This window comes from Erythrolamprus reginae, chromosome 5, assembly GCF_031021105.1.
Source record: "Erythrolamprus reginae isolate rEryReg1 chromosome 5, rEryReg1.hap1, whole genome shotgun sequence".
Lineage (NCBI taxonomy): Eukaryota > Metazoa > Chordata > Lepidosauria > Squamata > Dipsadidae > Erythrolamprus > Erythrolamprus reginae.
The window spans coordinates 14,373,113-14,390,344 of NC_091954.1; the positions used below are offsets into that span (position 1 = coordinate 14,373,113).

The 17,232-nt window shown below is 46.2% G+C and overlaps 1 protein-coding gene across 2 annotated transcripts in view; it reads left to right on the forward strand.

Moving 5' to 3' along the window:
* SYNPO2L (synaptopodin 2 like) overlaps window positions 1-17,232 on the forward strand; it is a 61,690-nt gene that overhangs the window by 25,657 nt on the left and 18,801 nt on the right. For both annotated transcript variants that reach the window (XM_070753942.1, XM_070753941.1), the window contains exon 4: window positions 7,515-8,173. In XM_070753942.1, coding sequence (XP_070610043.1) covers window positions 7,515-8,173 — 659 coding nt within the window. The remainder of the gene's footprint in view (window positions 1-7,514; window positions 8,174-17,232) is intronic.

Here is a 17,232-nt window from a genome sequence, read left to right on the forward strand (position 1 = left end):
TGTAGATTCAGATTCTTTATACAGTGGTCCCTCGACTTGCGCGTTCTCGATTAGCGCGAAACGCTGCAACGCGGTTTTTCAAAAAATATTATTTAAAAAATAAAATATTAAAATATTATTTTAAAAAAAAAATTTTTTTTTAAAAAAAATTTTTTTTTAATTCTGTTCCCTGAATGGAGACCGCCGGCCGCTCAATCGGGCCGGCAGGGAACAGAATGGAGCCTTCCGCGGCGGGGCTGGTAAGGGGGGGAGCCGAGGGGGGAGCAGCAGGGAGCCCACGTTGGAGACCCTCCGCGGCGGCGGGGGCTGCTGCTGTTGCTGCTGGCTGTTGTTTCCGCCGCTGCCTCTCTTAAGCTCGCCTGGGGGCGGTTGGGGGGGTCGGGCCCCGCGTCTCCTGGAGGGTGGCGGCGCAGCAGCCTGCCTCCCCCGCGCTTTACTGCGGCCGCATCGGGGCGGCGACCTGAGGGGGTGCCGCGAGCGGGTTGCGGAGCGGCGGCAGCAACTCCTGAAGGGGGCTCCCGCGCGAGCCAGCCGGGAAATCCTCGCGCCTTCCGCCCGCTCTCCCGACAGGCACTAAACTTGCAACTTCTCCCCGGCGCCGGCCGTGCAAGTTTAGTGCCTGTCGGGAGAGCGGGCGGAAGGCGAAGGTCCAAAGTCCGTATCCCTCCGCTGGAGGGAATCGGCGGGTACGCGTCTTTCTCTCCTTTCCCTCCCACCGCTTCGAATAGGTCCGGAAAAGACTCCGCCCTTCTCTCTTTAAAAAGCCCGAAGAGGGGATTGCGGAACCTCGCCCCATTGTAAATACAGAGCGGGAGGAAGGGGAGGGGGGCGGCGGCAAGGAACATGGCAGGGAGCGGAGGCGCGGGCGAGACCAAACGCCGCGGAAAGCAGAGGGGAGGACGCGGGGTCGAGGCGCCTCGGGCCGGCCAGCCCGCGTCGCCGCTTCTCGGCCCGGCGCCCCTCGGGTTGGACTCTCTTTCAGCCGCCGCCAGTCCGGAGACCGTAGGCGAGGCGGCCCGCGGTTCACCATCCACATCCTCCAGTTTGTTGTTCTCATGGCGCTCTGGCAATTCTCCATTCCTTTCGTCCTTCAGAGCTTTTAAGAATGACGGTGAGCGGGGCGAATCGGGCGGGCGGGGGGTAGCGGCAAGGAGCCCGGAAAAATCACCATTGCATTGCCAGCCTCCGAATTTGCGTCGCTCCACCTTCTGCGCATGTGCGGCCAGGGCGCGCATGCGCAGAAGGTTTTTTACTTCCGCATCCAGTATAACGCGGAAATCGGTTAGCGCGGGAGGTCTTGGAACGTAACCCCCGCGCTAACCGAGGGATCACTGTATTTCTTATCTTAGAAATGTTGTTCAACTAATATTTTTTAAAAATTACTTGGTATAGCTGCATTATGGATATGGATTTCAGGATCAACTGACATTTTTAAATATGTGTCTGTGGTATTATTAATTAATTAATTAATTATTTATTCATTAGATTTGTATGCCGCCCCTCTCCGTAGACTCGTGGCGGCTAACAACAGTAAAAAGACAATATGAACAAATCTAATATTAAAAGTAATGTAAAAAACCCCAATTTAAGAAACCAATCATACATACAGATATACCATGCATAAATTTTATAAGCCTAGGGGGAAGGGAATATCTCAATTCCCCCATGCCTGACGACAGAGGTGGGTTTTAAGGAGCTTACGAAAGGCAAGGAGGGTGGGGGCAACTCTGATATCTGGGGGGAGTTGGTTCCAGAGGGTCAGGGCTGCCACAGAGAAGGCTCTTCCCTTGGGTCCCGCCAAACGACATTGTTTAGTTGACGGGACCCGGAGAAGGCCAACTCTGTGGGACCTAACTGGTCGCTGGGATTCGTGCGGCAGAAGGCGGTCCCGGAGATATTCTGGTCCGATGCCCTGAAGGGCTTTATAGGTCATAACCAACACTTTGAATTGTGACCGGAAACTGATCGGCAACCAATGCAGACTGTGGAGTGTTGGTGTAACATGGGCATTCCCGAGTCTACGGAAAGGGGCGGCATACAAATCTAATAAATAAATAAATACCTAGGGAAGCCCATGATTGCTCTCGCAGCTGCATTCTGCACGATCAGAAGTTTCCGAAAACTCTTCAAAGGTAGCCCCATGTAGAGAGCATTACAGTAGTCGAACCTCGAGGTGATGAGGGCATGAGTGACTGTGAGCAGTGAGTCCTGGTCCAAACAGGGCCGCGACTGGTGCCCCAGGCGAACCTGGGCAAACGCCCCCCTCGCCACAGCTGAAAGATGTTTCTCTAATGTGAGCTGTGGATCGAGGAGGACGCCCAAGTTGTGGACCCTCTCTGAGGGGGTTAATGATTCCCACCCCAGGGTGATGGACGGACAGATGGGATTGTCCTTGGGAGGCAAAACCCACAGCCACTCCGTCTTATCAGGGTTGAGTTTGAGTCTGTTGACACCCATCCAGACCCCAACAGCCTCCAGACACCGGTACATCACTTCCACCGCTTCGTTGACTGTATTAGCTTAACATTTAACCTTTCTAAGAAATCTAGAGGATAAAAGCTCTGAATGTACTGTGTGATGGCAAACCTATGGCACGGGGTGACACAGGTGGCACGCAGAGCCATATCTGCTGGCACACGAGCTCTTGCCCTACCTTAGCTCCAACATTTATTTATTTATTTTTATTTATTTATTTAGTCAAACAATTACAGGGTGATAATTTGTACAAATAAAACATTAGATAAGTAATGATAAAAAAAATAACAAAAGAAGACAATAGGACAGGGATGGTAGGCACAGTGGTGCACTTATGCACGCCCCTTACAGACCTCTTAGAAAGGAGGAGAGGTCAATTGTAGATAGTCTAAGTTTAAAGGTTTTGGGGTTAGGAGTAGAAACCACAGAATCCGGTAGTGCACTACAGGTGTTGATTACTCTGTTGCTGAAGTCGTATTTTTTGCAGTCATGTTTGGAACGGTTGACATTTAGTTTAAATCGATTTCGTGCTCATGTGTTGTTGCGGTTGAAGGTGAAGTAGTCGTTCACAGGTAGGACATTTTGGTATATGATTTTATGAGCTATAATTAAGTCAGAACAGAGACGACGGAGTTGTAAGTTGTCTACACCAAGAATTTAAAGTCTGGCGGAGTAAGGTATTTTGTTGTGAGAAGAGGAGTGAAGGACTCTTCTTGTGAAATATTTCTGGACTCTCTCAATTGTGTTGATGTCAGATATGCAATGTGGGTTCCATACACGTGAGCTGTGTTCTAGGATTGGTCTGACAAATGTTTTGTAAGCTCTTGTTAGCAGTTCAAAATTACCTGAGAAGAAGCTACGAAGGATTAGGTTAGCAACTCTTAAAGCCTTTTTGGCAATGCTGTTGCAGTGGTCTCTAGGACTTAGGTCATTGGATATGAGTACTCCAAGGTCTTTGACTGATTGAGGGTTATCAATAAGTTCAATTCCTCCAAGTTTATATTTAGTATTCTGATTCTTTTTACCAATATGTAAGACAGAGCATTTAGTGTCTTCTTGGTCAGAGGAGCCTTCATCAGCAGATTCCACCGGGGGCAAAACAGGCCTGCAGCATGTGGATGTCTCCCCCACATCCACAGTCCTTGGGGCAGGAGCTGGGCCAGAGCTAACCACAACACTCGGGGGACAGGTGAAGCTGTTTTCGCCCTCCCCAGGCATTGAATTATGGGTGTGGGCACTCACACATGCATGTTAGCACATGTCCATGCTCTTTTGGCACCTGGGGAAAAAAAGGTTCCCCATCACTGGTGTATACGTTTGTAATCTTACAAATTAGTATGTCCCTGTCAATGTTCTGGCTCAGCAAATTGTTAAAAATCTTTGAGATGTAGACACATTACATAATCTTATAAATATCCCGAGTGTTACTTTTTAAAAAGCTTTTATTTGTAGGCCGCCCCGAGTCTTCGGAGAGGGGCGGCATGCAAATCTAATAAATTATTATTATTATTAATTGTTATTATTTTATTAAGTCTACACTAAAAGCGTTTATAAAGAGTTAGCAATCCTAGGGAAAGGATCCTTGCAGATGATGCAGGTAGCTTAAGTAATTGAGTTAGAAACAAATAAAGAGCGAGATGAGCTGTGATGTCATTCAAGGCGGCAGCTGCTAATGTAAAATTGGTACAACTGGAGAGTCTCAGGGATTCCCAGCAGCTAAGCTGAGCAGAGCGATTCTATTTCAAACAAGTTCTGTTCTAGCCACACATTCTTTGTCTGTCTCTCTCTCTCCTTCCCTCCCCACAAGAACCATGGCAGCATTACAGATGTCTATAAATCACGGTATGGCATGTTCTGCAATATTTGCTATGCAGTGGTACCTCTACTTATGAACTTAATTCGTTCCGTGACCAGGTTCTTAAGTAGAAAAGTTTGTAAGAAGAAGCAATTTTCCCCATAGGAATCAATGTAGAAGCAAATATATATATATTCTGCCTTGTAAGGCAGAGAATTAACCTCTAGGCCAGTGTTTCCCAACCTTTTTTGAGCAGCGGCACATTATTCATATTTACAAAATCCTGGGGAACATTGAGCGGGAGGGGAGGCTAAAAAAAGTTTGGACAAAAAAAATCTCTCTCTTCCTCCCTTTTGCTCTATTTCTCTCTCTCTCTCCCTCTCTCTCTCTTCCTTCCTTCCTCTTTCTTTCCCTCTTTCTCCATCCCTGTTTCTCCCTTCCTTCATCTCTTTTTTGCTCTCTTTCTCTCTCCCTCCTTCCCTCCTCTTTCTATCTCTTGCTTTCTCTCTCTCTCTCTCTTGCTGTCTTTCTCTCTCTTTCTCTCCCCCACTCTCTCCCTCTCTTTCTCTCTCTCTTTCTTGCTATTTCTCTCTTTCTTTCTCTCTCTTTTGCTTTCTCTCTCCCCCCTCCCTCTTTCTTTCTCTCTCTCCCTCTCTTTCTCTCTCTTTCTCTCTCTCTCTCTCTTGCTATCTCTTTCTCTCCCCCCTCTCTCCCTCTCTTTCTCTCTCTCCCCCTCTTGCTATCTTTCTCTTTCTCTCTCTCTTTTTCGTACACTGAGCTTCCTTCTTCGCGGCACACCTGACCACGTCTCGCGGCACACTAGTGTGCCACGGCACACTTGTTGGGAAACACTGCTGTAGGCCACCAGATCTGATCCCTTCAGAAAAAATCCAACAGAAAATACATATAACCCCTCCCTAGTACAAAGCTAAATGGATCAGATCTGGTGGCCTAGAGGTTAATTCTCAACACAGAGGCCCCAGGATCAAATCCCAGTAAGGATATGGCTAGCTGATGAGGCCAGAACAAGGCCGAAATAGCTCTATCCTAGGCTCCCTTAATTTTAAAAATTCAGCAAAAACATGTGATTCACATACACACACACGTATTCTGATGTACAACCATATACTTAATTTCTATTGGTACTTGTATAATCCTTTTATTTTATGTTCCCTAGTTATCTTCAATAAAGATTATACACTGTTCAAAAAAATAAAGGGAACATTTATTTATTTATTTATTTATTTATTTATTTATTTATTTATTTATTTATTCAATTGTTTTATGCCGCCCTTCTCCTCAGGGCAGCTTACAACATGTTAGCAACAGCACTTTTTCACAAAGTCAGCCTATTGCCCCCACAATCCGGGTCCTCATTTTACCCACCTCGGAAGGATGGAAGGCTGAGTCAACCTTGAGCCGGTGATGAGATTCAAACCGCTGACCTGCAGATCTAGCAGCCAGCTTTAGTGGCCTGCAATACTGCACTCTACCCACTGCGCCACCTCAGCACTCAAATAACACATCCTAGATCTGAATGAATGAAATATTTTCACTGAATACTTTGTTCTGTACAAAGTCTTCTGGCGGGACCCAGGGGAAGAGCCTTCTGTCTGGTGACTCCGACCCTCTGGAACCAGCTCCCCCCAGAGATCAGGATTGCCCCCACCCTCCTTGCCTTTCGAAAACTTCTTAAAACCCACCTCTGCCGTCAGGCATGGGGGAATTGAGACATCTCCCCCTTCCCCATGTAGTTTTTGTGTATGATTCGATTGTGTGTTGTTTTTTACATATCGGGGTTTCTTTTTTGGATTTTTTAATCTAAAACTGTAATCTAGATTTTTAAATATTAGATTTGTTACTATGTACTGTTCTTCACCATTGTTGTGAGCCGCCCCGAGTCGGCTGAGAGGGGCGGCAAATAAATCCAATAAATCTAATCTAATCTAATGTAAAGTTGAATGTGGACAAAAACAGGTGAAATTGATTGTCAACCAGTGTTACTTCCTAAGTGGACAGTTTGATTTCACAGAAGTTTGATTCACTTGGAGTTATATAACACGGAGTGGCTGTGGGTCCTGCCTCCCAGGGACAATTCAATCTGTCCGTCCATAACCCTGGGGGGGGGGGAATTATTGACCCCCTCAGAGAGGGTCCGCAACTTGGGCGTCCTTCTCGATCCACAGCTCACATTAGAGAAACATCTTTCAGCTGTGGCAAGGGGGGCGTTTGCCCAGGTTCGCCTGGTGCACCAGTTGCGGCCCTATCTGGACCGGGACTCACTGCTCACAGTCACTCATGCCCTCATCACCTCGAGGTTCGACTACTGTAATGCTCTCTACATGGGGCTACCTTTGAAAAGTGTTCGGAAACTTCAGATCGTGCAGAATGCAGCTGCGAGAGCAATCATGGGCTTCCCCAGATATGCCCATGTTACATCAACACTCCGCAGTCTGCATTGGTTGCCGATCAATTTCCGGGCACAATTCAAAGTGTTGGTTATGACCTATAAAGCCCTTCATGGCATCGGACCAGAATACCTCCGGGACCGCCTTCTGCCACACGAATCCCAGCGACCGGTTAGGTCCCACAGAGTTGGCCTTCTTCGGGTCCCGTCGACTAAACAATGTCGTTTGGCGGGACCCAGGAGAAGAGCCTTCTCTGTGGCGGCCCCAACCCTCTGGAACCAGCTCCCCCCGGAAATCAGAACTGCCCCCACCCTCCTTGCCTTTCGTAAAGTTCTTAAGACCCACCTCTGCTGTCAGGCATGGGGGAACTGACACATTTCCCCCGGGCCTATACAGTTTATACATGGAATGTTTGTGTGTGTGTTTGCTTTTAATAATGGGGTTTTTAGTTTTTTTAAAAAATTATTAGATTTGTTCTTACATTGTTCTTGTTATTGTTGTAAGCCGCCCCGAGTCTACGGAGAGGGGCGGCATACAAATCTAATAAATAAATAAAATAAATAAGATAAATATTGTGTTGTTTAAGTGTTCCCCTTATTTTTTTTTTTGAGCTGTGTATTTGCATTTTATTTTTTAAAAGAAGAAGTGGATCTTGTAATCTGCATAACTGATTAAATTTTTATTTTTATTTATTCTTTGTCCAATATACAATACATATGGGAGAGAGTAGGCATTAGGTAATATATATAAAGATAGAAGGAAAAAGAGGATATATATGATATAAGAGATAAGGAGAGAATATATATGATATTCTCTTCTTTTTCTGATCTTTCCAGGGCAACAACCAGAGACCGGTCTGGTGCAAGATTACTGCATTCTTCATCTCCTAAGCAATTGCAAGCTGCCTCCCTGGCTTCTCCACTAAACCGAGCCCCCCAGGGACAACGTTTTGAAACAGGGGAGCCCCATAGTGCCCCAGAAGCTGAGCAGTCCCACCGGCAGCAACTCTTGGACAACTTGACCTCCCCACCAGACAGTGAAGCCTATTACGCTGAGACAGACAGCGATGCCGATAACATCACCCAAGAAAAGCATCGGAGAGCTCGCAAGAAGGCTCCCCGTTCCCCTCCGGGGGGACCGAACAACAAAGTGGGTGAGCCACAGGATGAGGTCTCTGAGCAGAGTGGCTACGACAGCGCCCCCGAAGTGGCGGCACAAAGTGGAGGAGGAGGAGAAGGGCTTGGCGGAGTGGCTAAGAGGGAGATTGCATTTCACACCGAAAACCACGCGGACGCAACTTTCTCGGAGAGCGAAGTTTTGCTGCACGATCCATCCTTGTCGGAAGAGATGGAGGACCCCCCTGAAGCTATGCTCCTTCCACATGCAACGAGGACCATTCGAGCAGAGCGGCACTTGATCCCCATGATAGGTCCCGTGGAGCACCCAGTCGATGAAGATCTGACAACCAGCTATGCAGAGAAAGCAAAGCAAGCCAGTAGGTGTAACACTGTTCTTTCCCGCTACTACTGCTTTTTGTAAAAACTTTCATTCAACTGGTATAGAGTTGCTATCTCCTGAACTGTGTTTGTTTGTTTGTTTATTAATTATTTATTTAGTTCTTATTTATTTATCATTCATTCATTCATTCATTCATTCATTCATTCATTCATTCATTCATTCATTTAACATATCTATATGCCACCCAACTCCCAAAGGGCTCTGGGCGGCTTCCAACGTATAAAAATAATTCTAAAACAATAAAAACATTCATTAAAATGACCCAATTAACCAAATTAAAACGCATACACGCCACCTAAAGTTCCACATTCAACAATCTCAGGCCTTCTGCAAAGCTGTACAGCTTTGCAGAAGGCTGGCAAGGTGGGGAGAACACGAATCTCCAGAGGCAGTTGGTTCCATAGGGTCGGGGCCACCACAAAGAAGGCTGTCCCCCAGGGACCCACCAGCCGACATTGTTTGGCTGATGGGACCCAAAGAAGGCCGAGCCTATGGGTTCTTACTGGTTGCTGGGAGGTATGTGGTAGAAGGCAATCCCGAAGTTAGTCTGATCCTAAGCCATGTAGGGCTTTATAGGTGATAATCAAGTCTCTGAACGCTTTTCAAGGGTAGCCTCTTGTAGAGCACATTGCAGTAGTTAAGGGGAGAGGTGATAAGGGCATGAGTGATTTTGAATTTTTGACTCAGTGAATTTATTTATTTTTATTTATTTATTTGATTGATTGATTGATTGGTTGGTTGGTTGGTTGGTTGGTTGGTTGGTTGGTTGGTTGATTTTCTATGCCACCCTTCTCCTTAAACTCAGGACAGCTTACAACATGTTAGCAATAGCACTTTTTAACGGAGCCAGACTATTGCCCCCACAATCCGGGTCCTCATTTTACTCACTTCGGAAGGATGGAAGGCTGAGTCAACCTTCAGCCGGTGGTGAGATTTGAACCGCTGACCTACAGATCTACAGTCAACTTCAGTGGCTTGCAGTACAGCACTCTATCTGCTGCGCCACCCCAGCTCTTTGTGACATCCAGATACAGCAAGGACTGCACAGAAAATACACTTTTGTTTGGTTATAAAGAAATACAGTGGTACCTCTACTTATGAACTTCATTCGTTCCGTGACCAGGTTCTTAAGTAGAAAAGTTTGTAAGTAGAAGCAATTTTTCCCATAGGAATCAATGTAAAAGCAAATAATGTGTGCAATTGGGGAAACTACGGGGAGGGTGGAGGCCTGCTTCCTCCCAGGAGATTCCTAGAGAAGCCTCACGGAGACTTCTCCCTGCCTTTTCCGGCCCTGTTTCCTTCCAGGAGATTCCTAGAGAGGCCCCACAGAGACTTCTCCCTGCCTTTTCCAGCCCTGTTTCCTTCCAGGAGATTCCTAGAGAGGCCCCACGGAGGCTTCTCCCCGCCCCTTCCGGCCCTGTTTCCTCCCAGGAGATTCCTAGAGAGGCCCCACAGGGGTTTTTCCCGCCCTTTCCGGCTCTGTTTCCTCCCAGGAGATTCCTAGAGAGGCCCGACGGAGACTTCTCCCTGTCTTTTCCGGCCCTGTTTCCTCCCAGGAGATTCCTAGAGAGGCCCCACGGAGGCTTCTCCCCACCCTTTCCGGCCCTGTTTCCTCCCAGGAGATTCTTAGAGAGGCCCCATGGAGACTTCTCCGTGTCTTTTCCGGCCCTGCTTCCTCCCAGGAGATTCCTAGAGAGGCCCCACGGAGGTTTCTCCCCGCCCTTTCTGGCCCTGTTTTCTTCCAGGAGATTCCTAGAGAGGCCCCATGGAGACTTCTCCCTGCCTTTTCCGGCCCTGTTTCCTCCCAGGAGATTCCTAGAGAGGCCTCACAGAGATTTCTCCCTGCCTTTTCCGGCCCTGTTTCCTTCCCAGGAGATTCCTAGAGAGGCCCCACGGAGGTTTCTCCTCGCCCTTTCCGGCCCTGTTTCCTCCCCGGAGATTCCTAGAGAGGCCCCACAGAGGCTTCTCCCTGCCTTTTCTGATTACAGTTTAGGAGGCTTGGGTTTGTAAGTGGAAAATGGTTCTTGAGACGAGGCAAAAAAATCTTGAACACCTGATTCTTATTTAGAAAGATTCGTAAGTAGAAGTGTTTGTAGGTAGAGGTACCACTGTATTTTAAAATAATTAAATTTGTTGGAAGCCATGTTTCAACAAACGGTATCTGTGTACCAGAACAAAAGGCTGGATTCAGATGACTGGGATTATATTCTTTTTGCTTAACTGCACTATAATTTGAGTAACCAAATAAGACAATTCCTTAAAGGTGCTGCACAAATAGATAGGAAAATGCAACTGCAAAATGCCAAGCTGATTTCTCTCTATTCTACTGAAGATCTTGATAATTCTAGGATGATAGCTAAGAATGTAAATCATTAAATTATCTTACTATTCTTTAGCATCTATCAGTCCAAGCTACAGCGACTACTGCTAGGGATGGTTGTTGTATTCCATTCTTCCACGCCATGTATTACAGTGTTCCCTCAATTTTCGCGGGGGATGCATTCCGAGACCACCGGCCAAAGTTGAATTTCCGTAGAGATGCGGAAGTAAATACACCATTTTTGGCTATGGGCAGTATCACAAGCCTTCCCTTAAGACTTTAACCCCCTAAATTACCATTTCCCATTCCCTTAACCATTTACTCATCATTATTACTCACCATTGAGTAAGACACTTAGTGATCCTGATATTTATAAACATAATTATTTATTAACAATAATTTTTTTAAATTATTTATTGGCAAAAATTATTAGTTTGGTGATGACATATGACGTCATCGGGTGGGAAAAACCGTGGTATTGGAAAAAAAAACCGTGAAGTATTTTTTAATTAATATTTTTTGAAAAACCGTGGTATAGGCTATTCGCGAAGTTCGAACCCGCGAAAATGGAGGGAACACTGTAGTCTTACTGTAGTTTCTGGCTATACTGACATTTTTATTTGGGGGGACTACCCGCCACTACCCTTTGTAAAAACCCATCCCATCAGACTTTAAATACAATGATGGGTCATCGTTGTTTTTATTTTGGCTTGCTGACACTAGATGGCAGGAGAACAAAGTCAAGAGAATCTATCAATTATGTGTGGTTGTGTGACTGCATTGTGTTGATTTTTTTTTTTAAGATAGCGGGGTTTTAGTCATAGTTTTTAAATTATTAGATTTGTATTGTATTGTTTTATTGTTGCTGTGAGCCACCCCGAGTCTTCGGAAGGGGGCAGCATACAAGTCTAATAAATTATTAAATTATGAATTATTATTAATTGCTGCCCTTGTATTGTCCTCCAGCAATGCTCTGAGGACAGGACAGCTCACAAGCCTTGGTATCAGAGGTGGGCTGCTAAGGTAGAACGGTGATGTGTGTTCACCCCTGTGGCTCTGAGTGCTAGCGGAGTCCAGTGAAATTCTGCTTCTGCACCTGGGCAGGTAGCGGAATCGTGCGCGGACACACAGGTGTGCCCGTGGGTGGACTCTGCTAGCACTCAGAGCCATGGGGGTGAGCACACGTCATCATTCATTCATTCATTCATTCATTCATTCATTCATTCAATTTTTATGCCGCCCTTCTCCTTAGACTCAGGGCGGCTTACAACATGTTAGCAATAGCACTTTTTAACAGAGCCAGCCTATTGCCCCCACAATCCGGGTCCTCATTTTACCCACCTCGGAAGGATGGAAGGCTGAGTCAACCTTGAGCCGGTGATGAGATTTGAACCGCTGACCTACAGATCTACAGTCAGCTTCCGTGGCCTGCAGTACAGCACTCTACCTGCTGCGCCACCCCGGCTCATATTCCACCCCGGCTCAGTTCCACCTTAGCAGCCCACCTCTGCTTGGTAGATTATACGTTGGCAATCAAAGGAATACGAATCACCAGCATATTTCTCTAGCAACAAGAAGGAATGTTCATTAACACAATTGTGGGGAATAGTCTCCCTCCAATTTATTGATGAGAGGAATGTAGATAAAATCACTTAGATCCAGGTGGACCTTGACTCCAATTGGAATGCAGCGTCAATTAACAACGAGTCAGTCGAGGGGACAGGGGCCCGTCTTAGCCCACCTGTCCGGGAGGAGTTTGACCTGGTGACACCTGATGAAGTGGACTGTGAGTTCATTGGAGCTGTGAGTTCTGCCACCTGTTTATTGGACCCGTGTCCCTCCTGCCTGGACTTGGTGACACCTGATGAAGTGGACAAGGTCATTGGAGCTGTGAGTTCCGCTACCTGTTTACTGGATCTGTGTCCCTCTTGGTTGGTTTCGGCCAGCCGAGAGGTGACACGGAGATAGGTCCTGGAGATTACCAACGGTTCATTGAGCGGGGGGGTCCTTCCCGGCTCACTACAAGGAGGCACTCATGCGCCCCCTCCTCAAGAAGCCTTTTCTGGACCCAGCTGTTTTTAATAACTATCGTCCAGTCTCCAATCAGGTTGTTGAGAAGGTGGTGGCACTTCAGCTCCAACGGTCCTTGGATAAAGCTGATTAATTAGGCCCTCAGCAGTCATGATTCAGGCCCGGCTACAGTACGGAAACTGCTTTGGTCGCAGACCTCTTTTTGACTCATGCAGTATTTTATTTATTTATTGATTGATTGATTGATTTGTTTATTGATTGATTGATTGATTGATTGATTGATTGGTTTGATTTGATTTGTATGCTGCCCCTCTCCATAGACTCGGGGCGGCTCACAACACAATAAAACAGTTCATGAGTTGGGGGTCACCACAAGATGAGGAACTGTATTAAGGGGTCGCGGCATTAGAAAGGTGGAGAACCACTGCATTAGAGGGAAAAAAATCAAATCCACACAAATTTTGCAGAGACTTTTCTGGCCGGCAAACCATTTTTAAAAAAACGAATTCATATTAGGGGGAGGTCGCACGGCCTGTCTGACTTCTGTGGCTGGCCTCCCACCTGTTCTACTACCTGTAACCCCTATACTATCTGTATCAGAGTCCCCAATTTCTTCATCATCCTCCAACTGACCAGAACAACACACGGGAGGGGAGGAACGCAGTCGGGGTAGTAAGTTTATGCACTATTTATTGAATACTTAATTGTTTTTAAATTGTCCTTCCTTCTCTAGTACCTTAGTATGATCCTGAACTACTTTTAAAATAGGAAATAATTAAATGTAGTATGTTTTTACCAATAAACACCTTAATCATTTTAATCATTATCTAGAACTGAACTTTTGTAGCAATTAAGGAACATTGAGCTACTTGCCTAATCTGCTATCATACTGAACCTTGTGGATTCAGTACAAAATCTTAAAATGTTACTGTGCTCCTCAACAAATAATGCTCTCATTTGTCCTTTTTGTGGCTATTTAAATAATGTGACTTAACCAACTGAAAAAGAGTCCAAGCAACTATTTGAAAAGCTATCTTGGTTGGTAAACCACTCCCACCCAGTCACATGACCTTTAAGCCACCCCCAGTCCCATGATTGTCAAGCCACTCCCACCTGGTCATGTGGCCAGCCAGCCACTCCTACCCAGTCACATGACCATCAAGCCACACTCACAAAATAAGCCACGGTTTCCCCCACTTGCTGCTGCTCGTCCTGCCGCTCGTCCTGCTGCTCGCCACCACTCGCCCGATGAGTGGCAGCTCCGCCATGAGCGGCAGCTCTGCCGCGAGTGGCCCGCCCACTGCCCGCTATGCAGCCACCCGCCCAGCCTTTACCTTGATCTAGCACATGACCTCCTGCAGGGGCAAGGAGAAAATGGGTCATGGCGCAAGGAGCAGACCAAGTGGCCCCGAGCTCCAGCCGCGCAGCCTCTCTGTGCTCTCCTGTACCGTAGGCATCTCTTTCCTACTGCATGGGAAAGCAGGCCACGCAGCCGGAGCTCAGGCAGGCGGCTTTTGTTGCTGGCCCCAGCTACCGTTCTAGGTACCGCAGCGAGATTCGGCTGCTGCTCATGTGCAGCAGCTGAAATCTTGCATGCGGATGTCCTTCCAGCAGCAAAAATTGATGGTTTCTTTGCTTCCGCGCATGCACGGCAGCAAAAAGCCCGGTAAGTTTTACAAACCTACATGTTCTGTTGCCACCACCGGGGTGGGTTCAGGGATGGGCTATACGGCGGAACGGTTCCGGCGTATAGCCCATTCCTGAACCCATCGTTGTATAGGTAGAGAAGAGAAGTGAAGAGAACACACATCCTTGGAGTTTATTTAAAATAAATTTATATAAATGTATTTATTTAAATTTATTTAAATTTATTTATTTAAATTCAAGTTTACAGTGTTCCCTCGATTTTCGCGGGGGATGTGTTCCAAGACCGCCCGCGAAAGTCGAATTTCCGCAAAGTAGAGATTCGGAAGTAAATACACCATTTTTGGCTATGGACAGTATCACAAGCCTTCCCTTAACACTTTAAATGGCTAAATTACCATTTCCCATTCCCTTAACAACCATTTACTCATCATTATTACTGGTACTCACCGTTGAATAAGACACTTAGTGATCCTGATATTTATAAACATAATTATTTATTTACAATTTTTTTTTTTACATTTATTTGCAAAAATTATTAGTTTAGCGATGACGTATGATGTCATTGGGCAGAAAAAACATGGTATAGAAAAACCCCCGCAAAGCATTTTTTAATTAATATTTTTTTTAAAACCGTGGTATAGGCTATTCGCGAAGTTCGAACCCGTGAAAATCGAGGGAACACTGTACACCAAAAACATTCATTATGCCTGTCCATACCTTTCTGTTTCATAACCTATCTTCTTTCCACTGTGCTCATATACTGATTTATACAATTTTTTTTATTTTTTGAAACTTCTTACTTTTTCTTTTTTGAAGATTCACCCAACCATGACTTTCCTGATCTTCTCCCTTGCCTATTACTTTTCCTTCATGCATTTGTTTTGCAATTCAACCTACATTCTTTTTTTATATATATGACCAAATCACCCAATATACAGTAGCTTACCAGAGCCCTTCTGTTTGCTATTCATTCTGCAATATCTATTGTTTTACTATACAGTGTTCCCTCAATTTTCGCGGGTTCGAACTTCGCGAAACATCAATACCACGTTTTTTCAAAAATATTAATTAAAAAATAGTTCACAGTTTTTCCCCCTATACCACGGTTTTTCCTACCCGATGACGTCATATGTCATTGCCAAACTTTCGTCTGCCTTTAAAAAACATTTTTTTAAAAATAAACTAATAAATAAACATGGTGAGTAATAATCTAAATGGTTGCTAAGGGAATGGGAAATTGTAATTTAGGGGTTTAAAGTGTTAAGGGAAGGCTTGGGATACTGTTCATAGCCAAAAATAGTGTATTTACTTCCGCATTTCTACTTTGCGGAAATTCGACTTTCGCGGGCGGTCTCGGAACGCATCCCCCACGAAAAGCGAGGGAACACTGTACACAGTTTTTTAAGTCTCTCATTTTCACGGCATTCAACCTTTACATGTTTTCTGAACTGCCTAACTTTCACTTCCAATTCATATAACAAAGTGTTCTGTCTGGGTCACTCCAGAAGCCAATACCAACTCAAAAAGAGAAGCCAGACACACTGGTAAAAGGCAAAGGCAGTTTTATAAAATTAAAGAAGAACACAGGTAACAGAAAATGTCCTTACAAACAGGAAAATGCTGTATCTTCAGATATATTCACAAAGGCCAAAAGTCCATGCAGCAATACAGAATTCTTGCTGCCAAGCCAAGGCTGTAGATAGCAGACCTACACCTCCCACGGATCTTCCAAAGCTGCTGGGCCACAAGCCAGGAACAGAGACGCTGAGAAACAAGACAGGATAACGCCACGCCAAGCTGATAAAACTCCACATGGCTTCAAGGGCTTGCCTGCCTTTTAAACCCTGCTGATGAGGACCACACCCAAACCCAGCTGTTTCTAATTCAATGGTGATAATATTTCTTTAACTGCTCTTTTCGTTGCTCTGAACGTCTCTGTCTCATGTCAATGACAGCTTGTGCGTCATCACCTAATGACTCCAAGCTACTGGCTGGGGAGAGCCCCCCCCCCCAGGGCTCTCATGCTGTTCTCCTTCATCCCATTCCTGACTCTCCTCTCCCCCGTCCGACTGTTCAGCCCCCTCCTCTGCACTGTCATCCTCCTCCGGGCATGGAGCCAGCAGAGACACAGCCGGTCCCTGAGCAGCCTCAGGCTGAACCACAACACAAAGTAGGCAGAATATTTTTTTTTTCTGTTGACCAAAGAAATAAAGAAATCCTTTTTGGCAAACCACATATTGCAGCTGTCTTCCTAACAGTGTTAACATGTCACTTTCCCATCAAATTTCCAGAGTAACCAGGGAGGGTAGGGATTTCAGGCAGAAAGCCTGGCGGCCTTTTTGTCAAATTTCAGAGCCAACTGTTTAAAACAACTGGCTAAGCCATTCCTCTCCCTTTAAGACAAAAGGATGTCCATTCCATTCTTAGCATACGTTTAGGCATGTTCCAGTCACAGTATACAATGGAACCTATACTTACTAACTTAATTCGTTCTGTGACCAGGTTCTTAAGTAGAAAAGTTTGTAAGTAGTGATGGGCGAACCCAACGGTGTTTGGGTTCGGCAAGTTCGGATGAACTTTACGCAAAATTCGGCCGAACCCGAACCGCCCATGGAATTCCCTATTGGGATTCCCCACCTCCGTTTGAGCCTCCCAACCGGCCCGACAGCTCCGCGGCTCTTTTGCAAAGCTGACAGCTGGGCGGCGGGGCTTCTCAGCGTCCTCCTGAACCCGAACGCCGAACCTGAACTTTTGCCGAACTTCTGGGTTCGACGTTCAGGAGAACGCCGAGAAGCCCCCCGGCTGTTTCAAAAGCTGGGCGGCGGGGCTTCTCGGCAGCCTCCCAAACGCCGAACCTGGAAGTTCGGCAAAAGTTCGGTTTGGCTGTCGGGTTTGGGAGGACGCCGAGAAGCCCCCCCGGCTATTTCAAAAGGTGACAGCCGGACGGCTGGGCTTCTCGGCAGCCTCCCGAACGACGAACCTGGAACTTCGGCAAAAGTTCGGGTTTGGCATTCGGGTTTGGGAGGATGCCGAGAAGC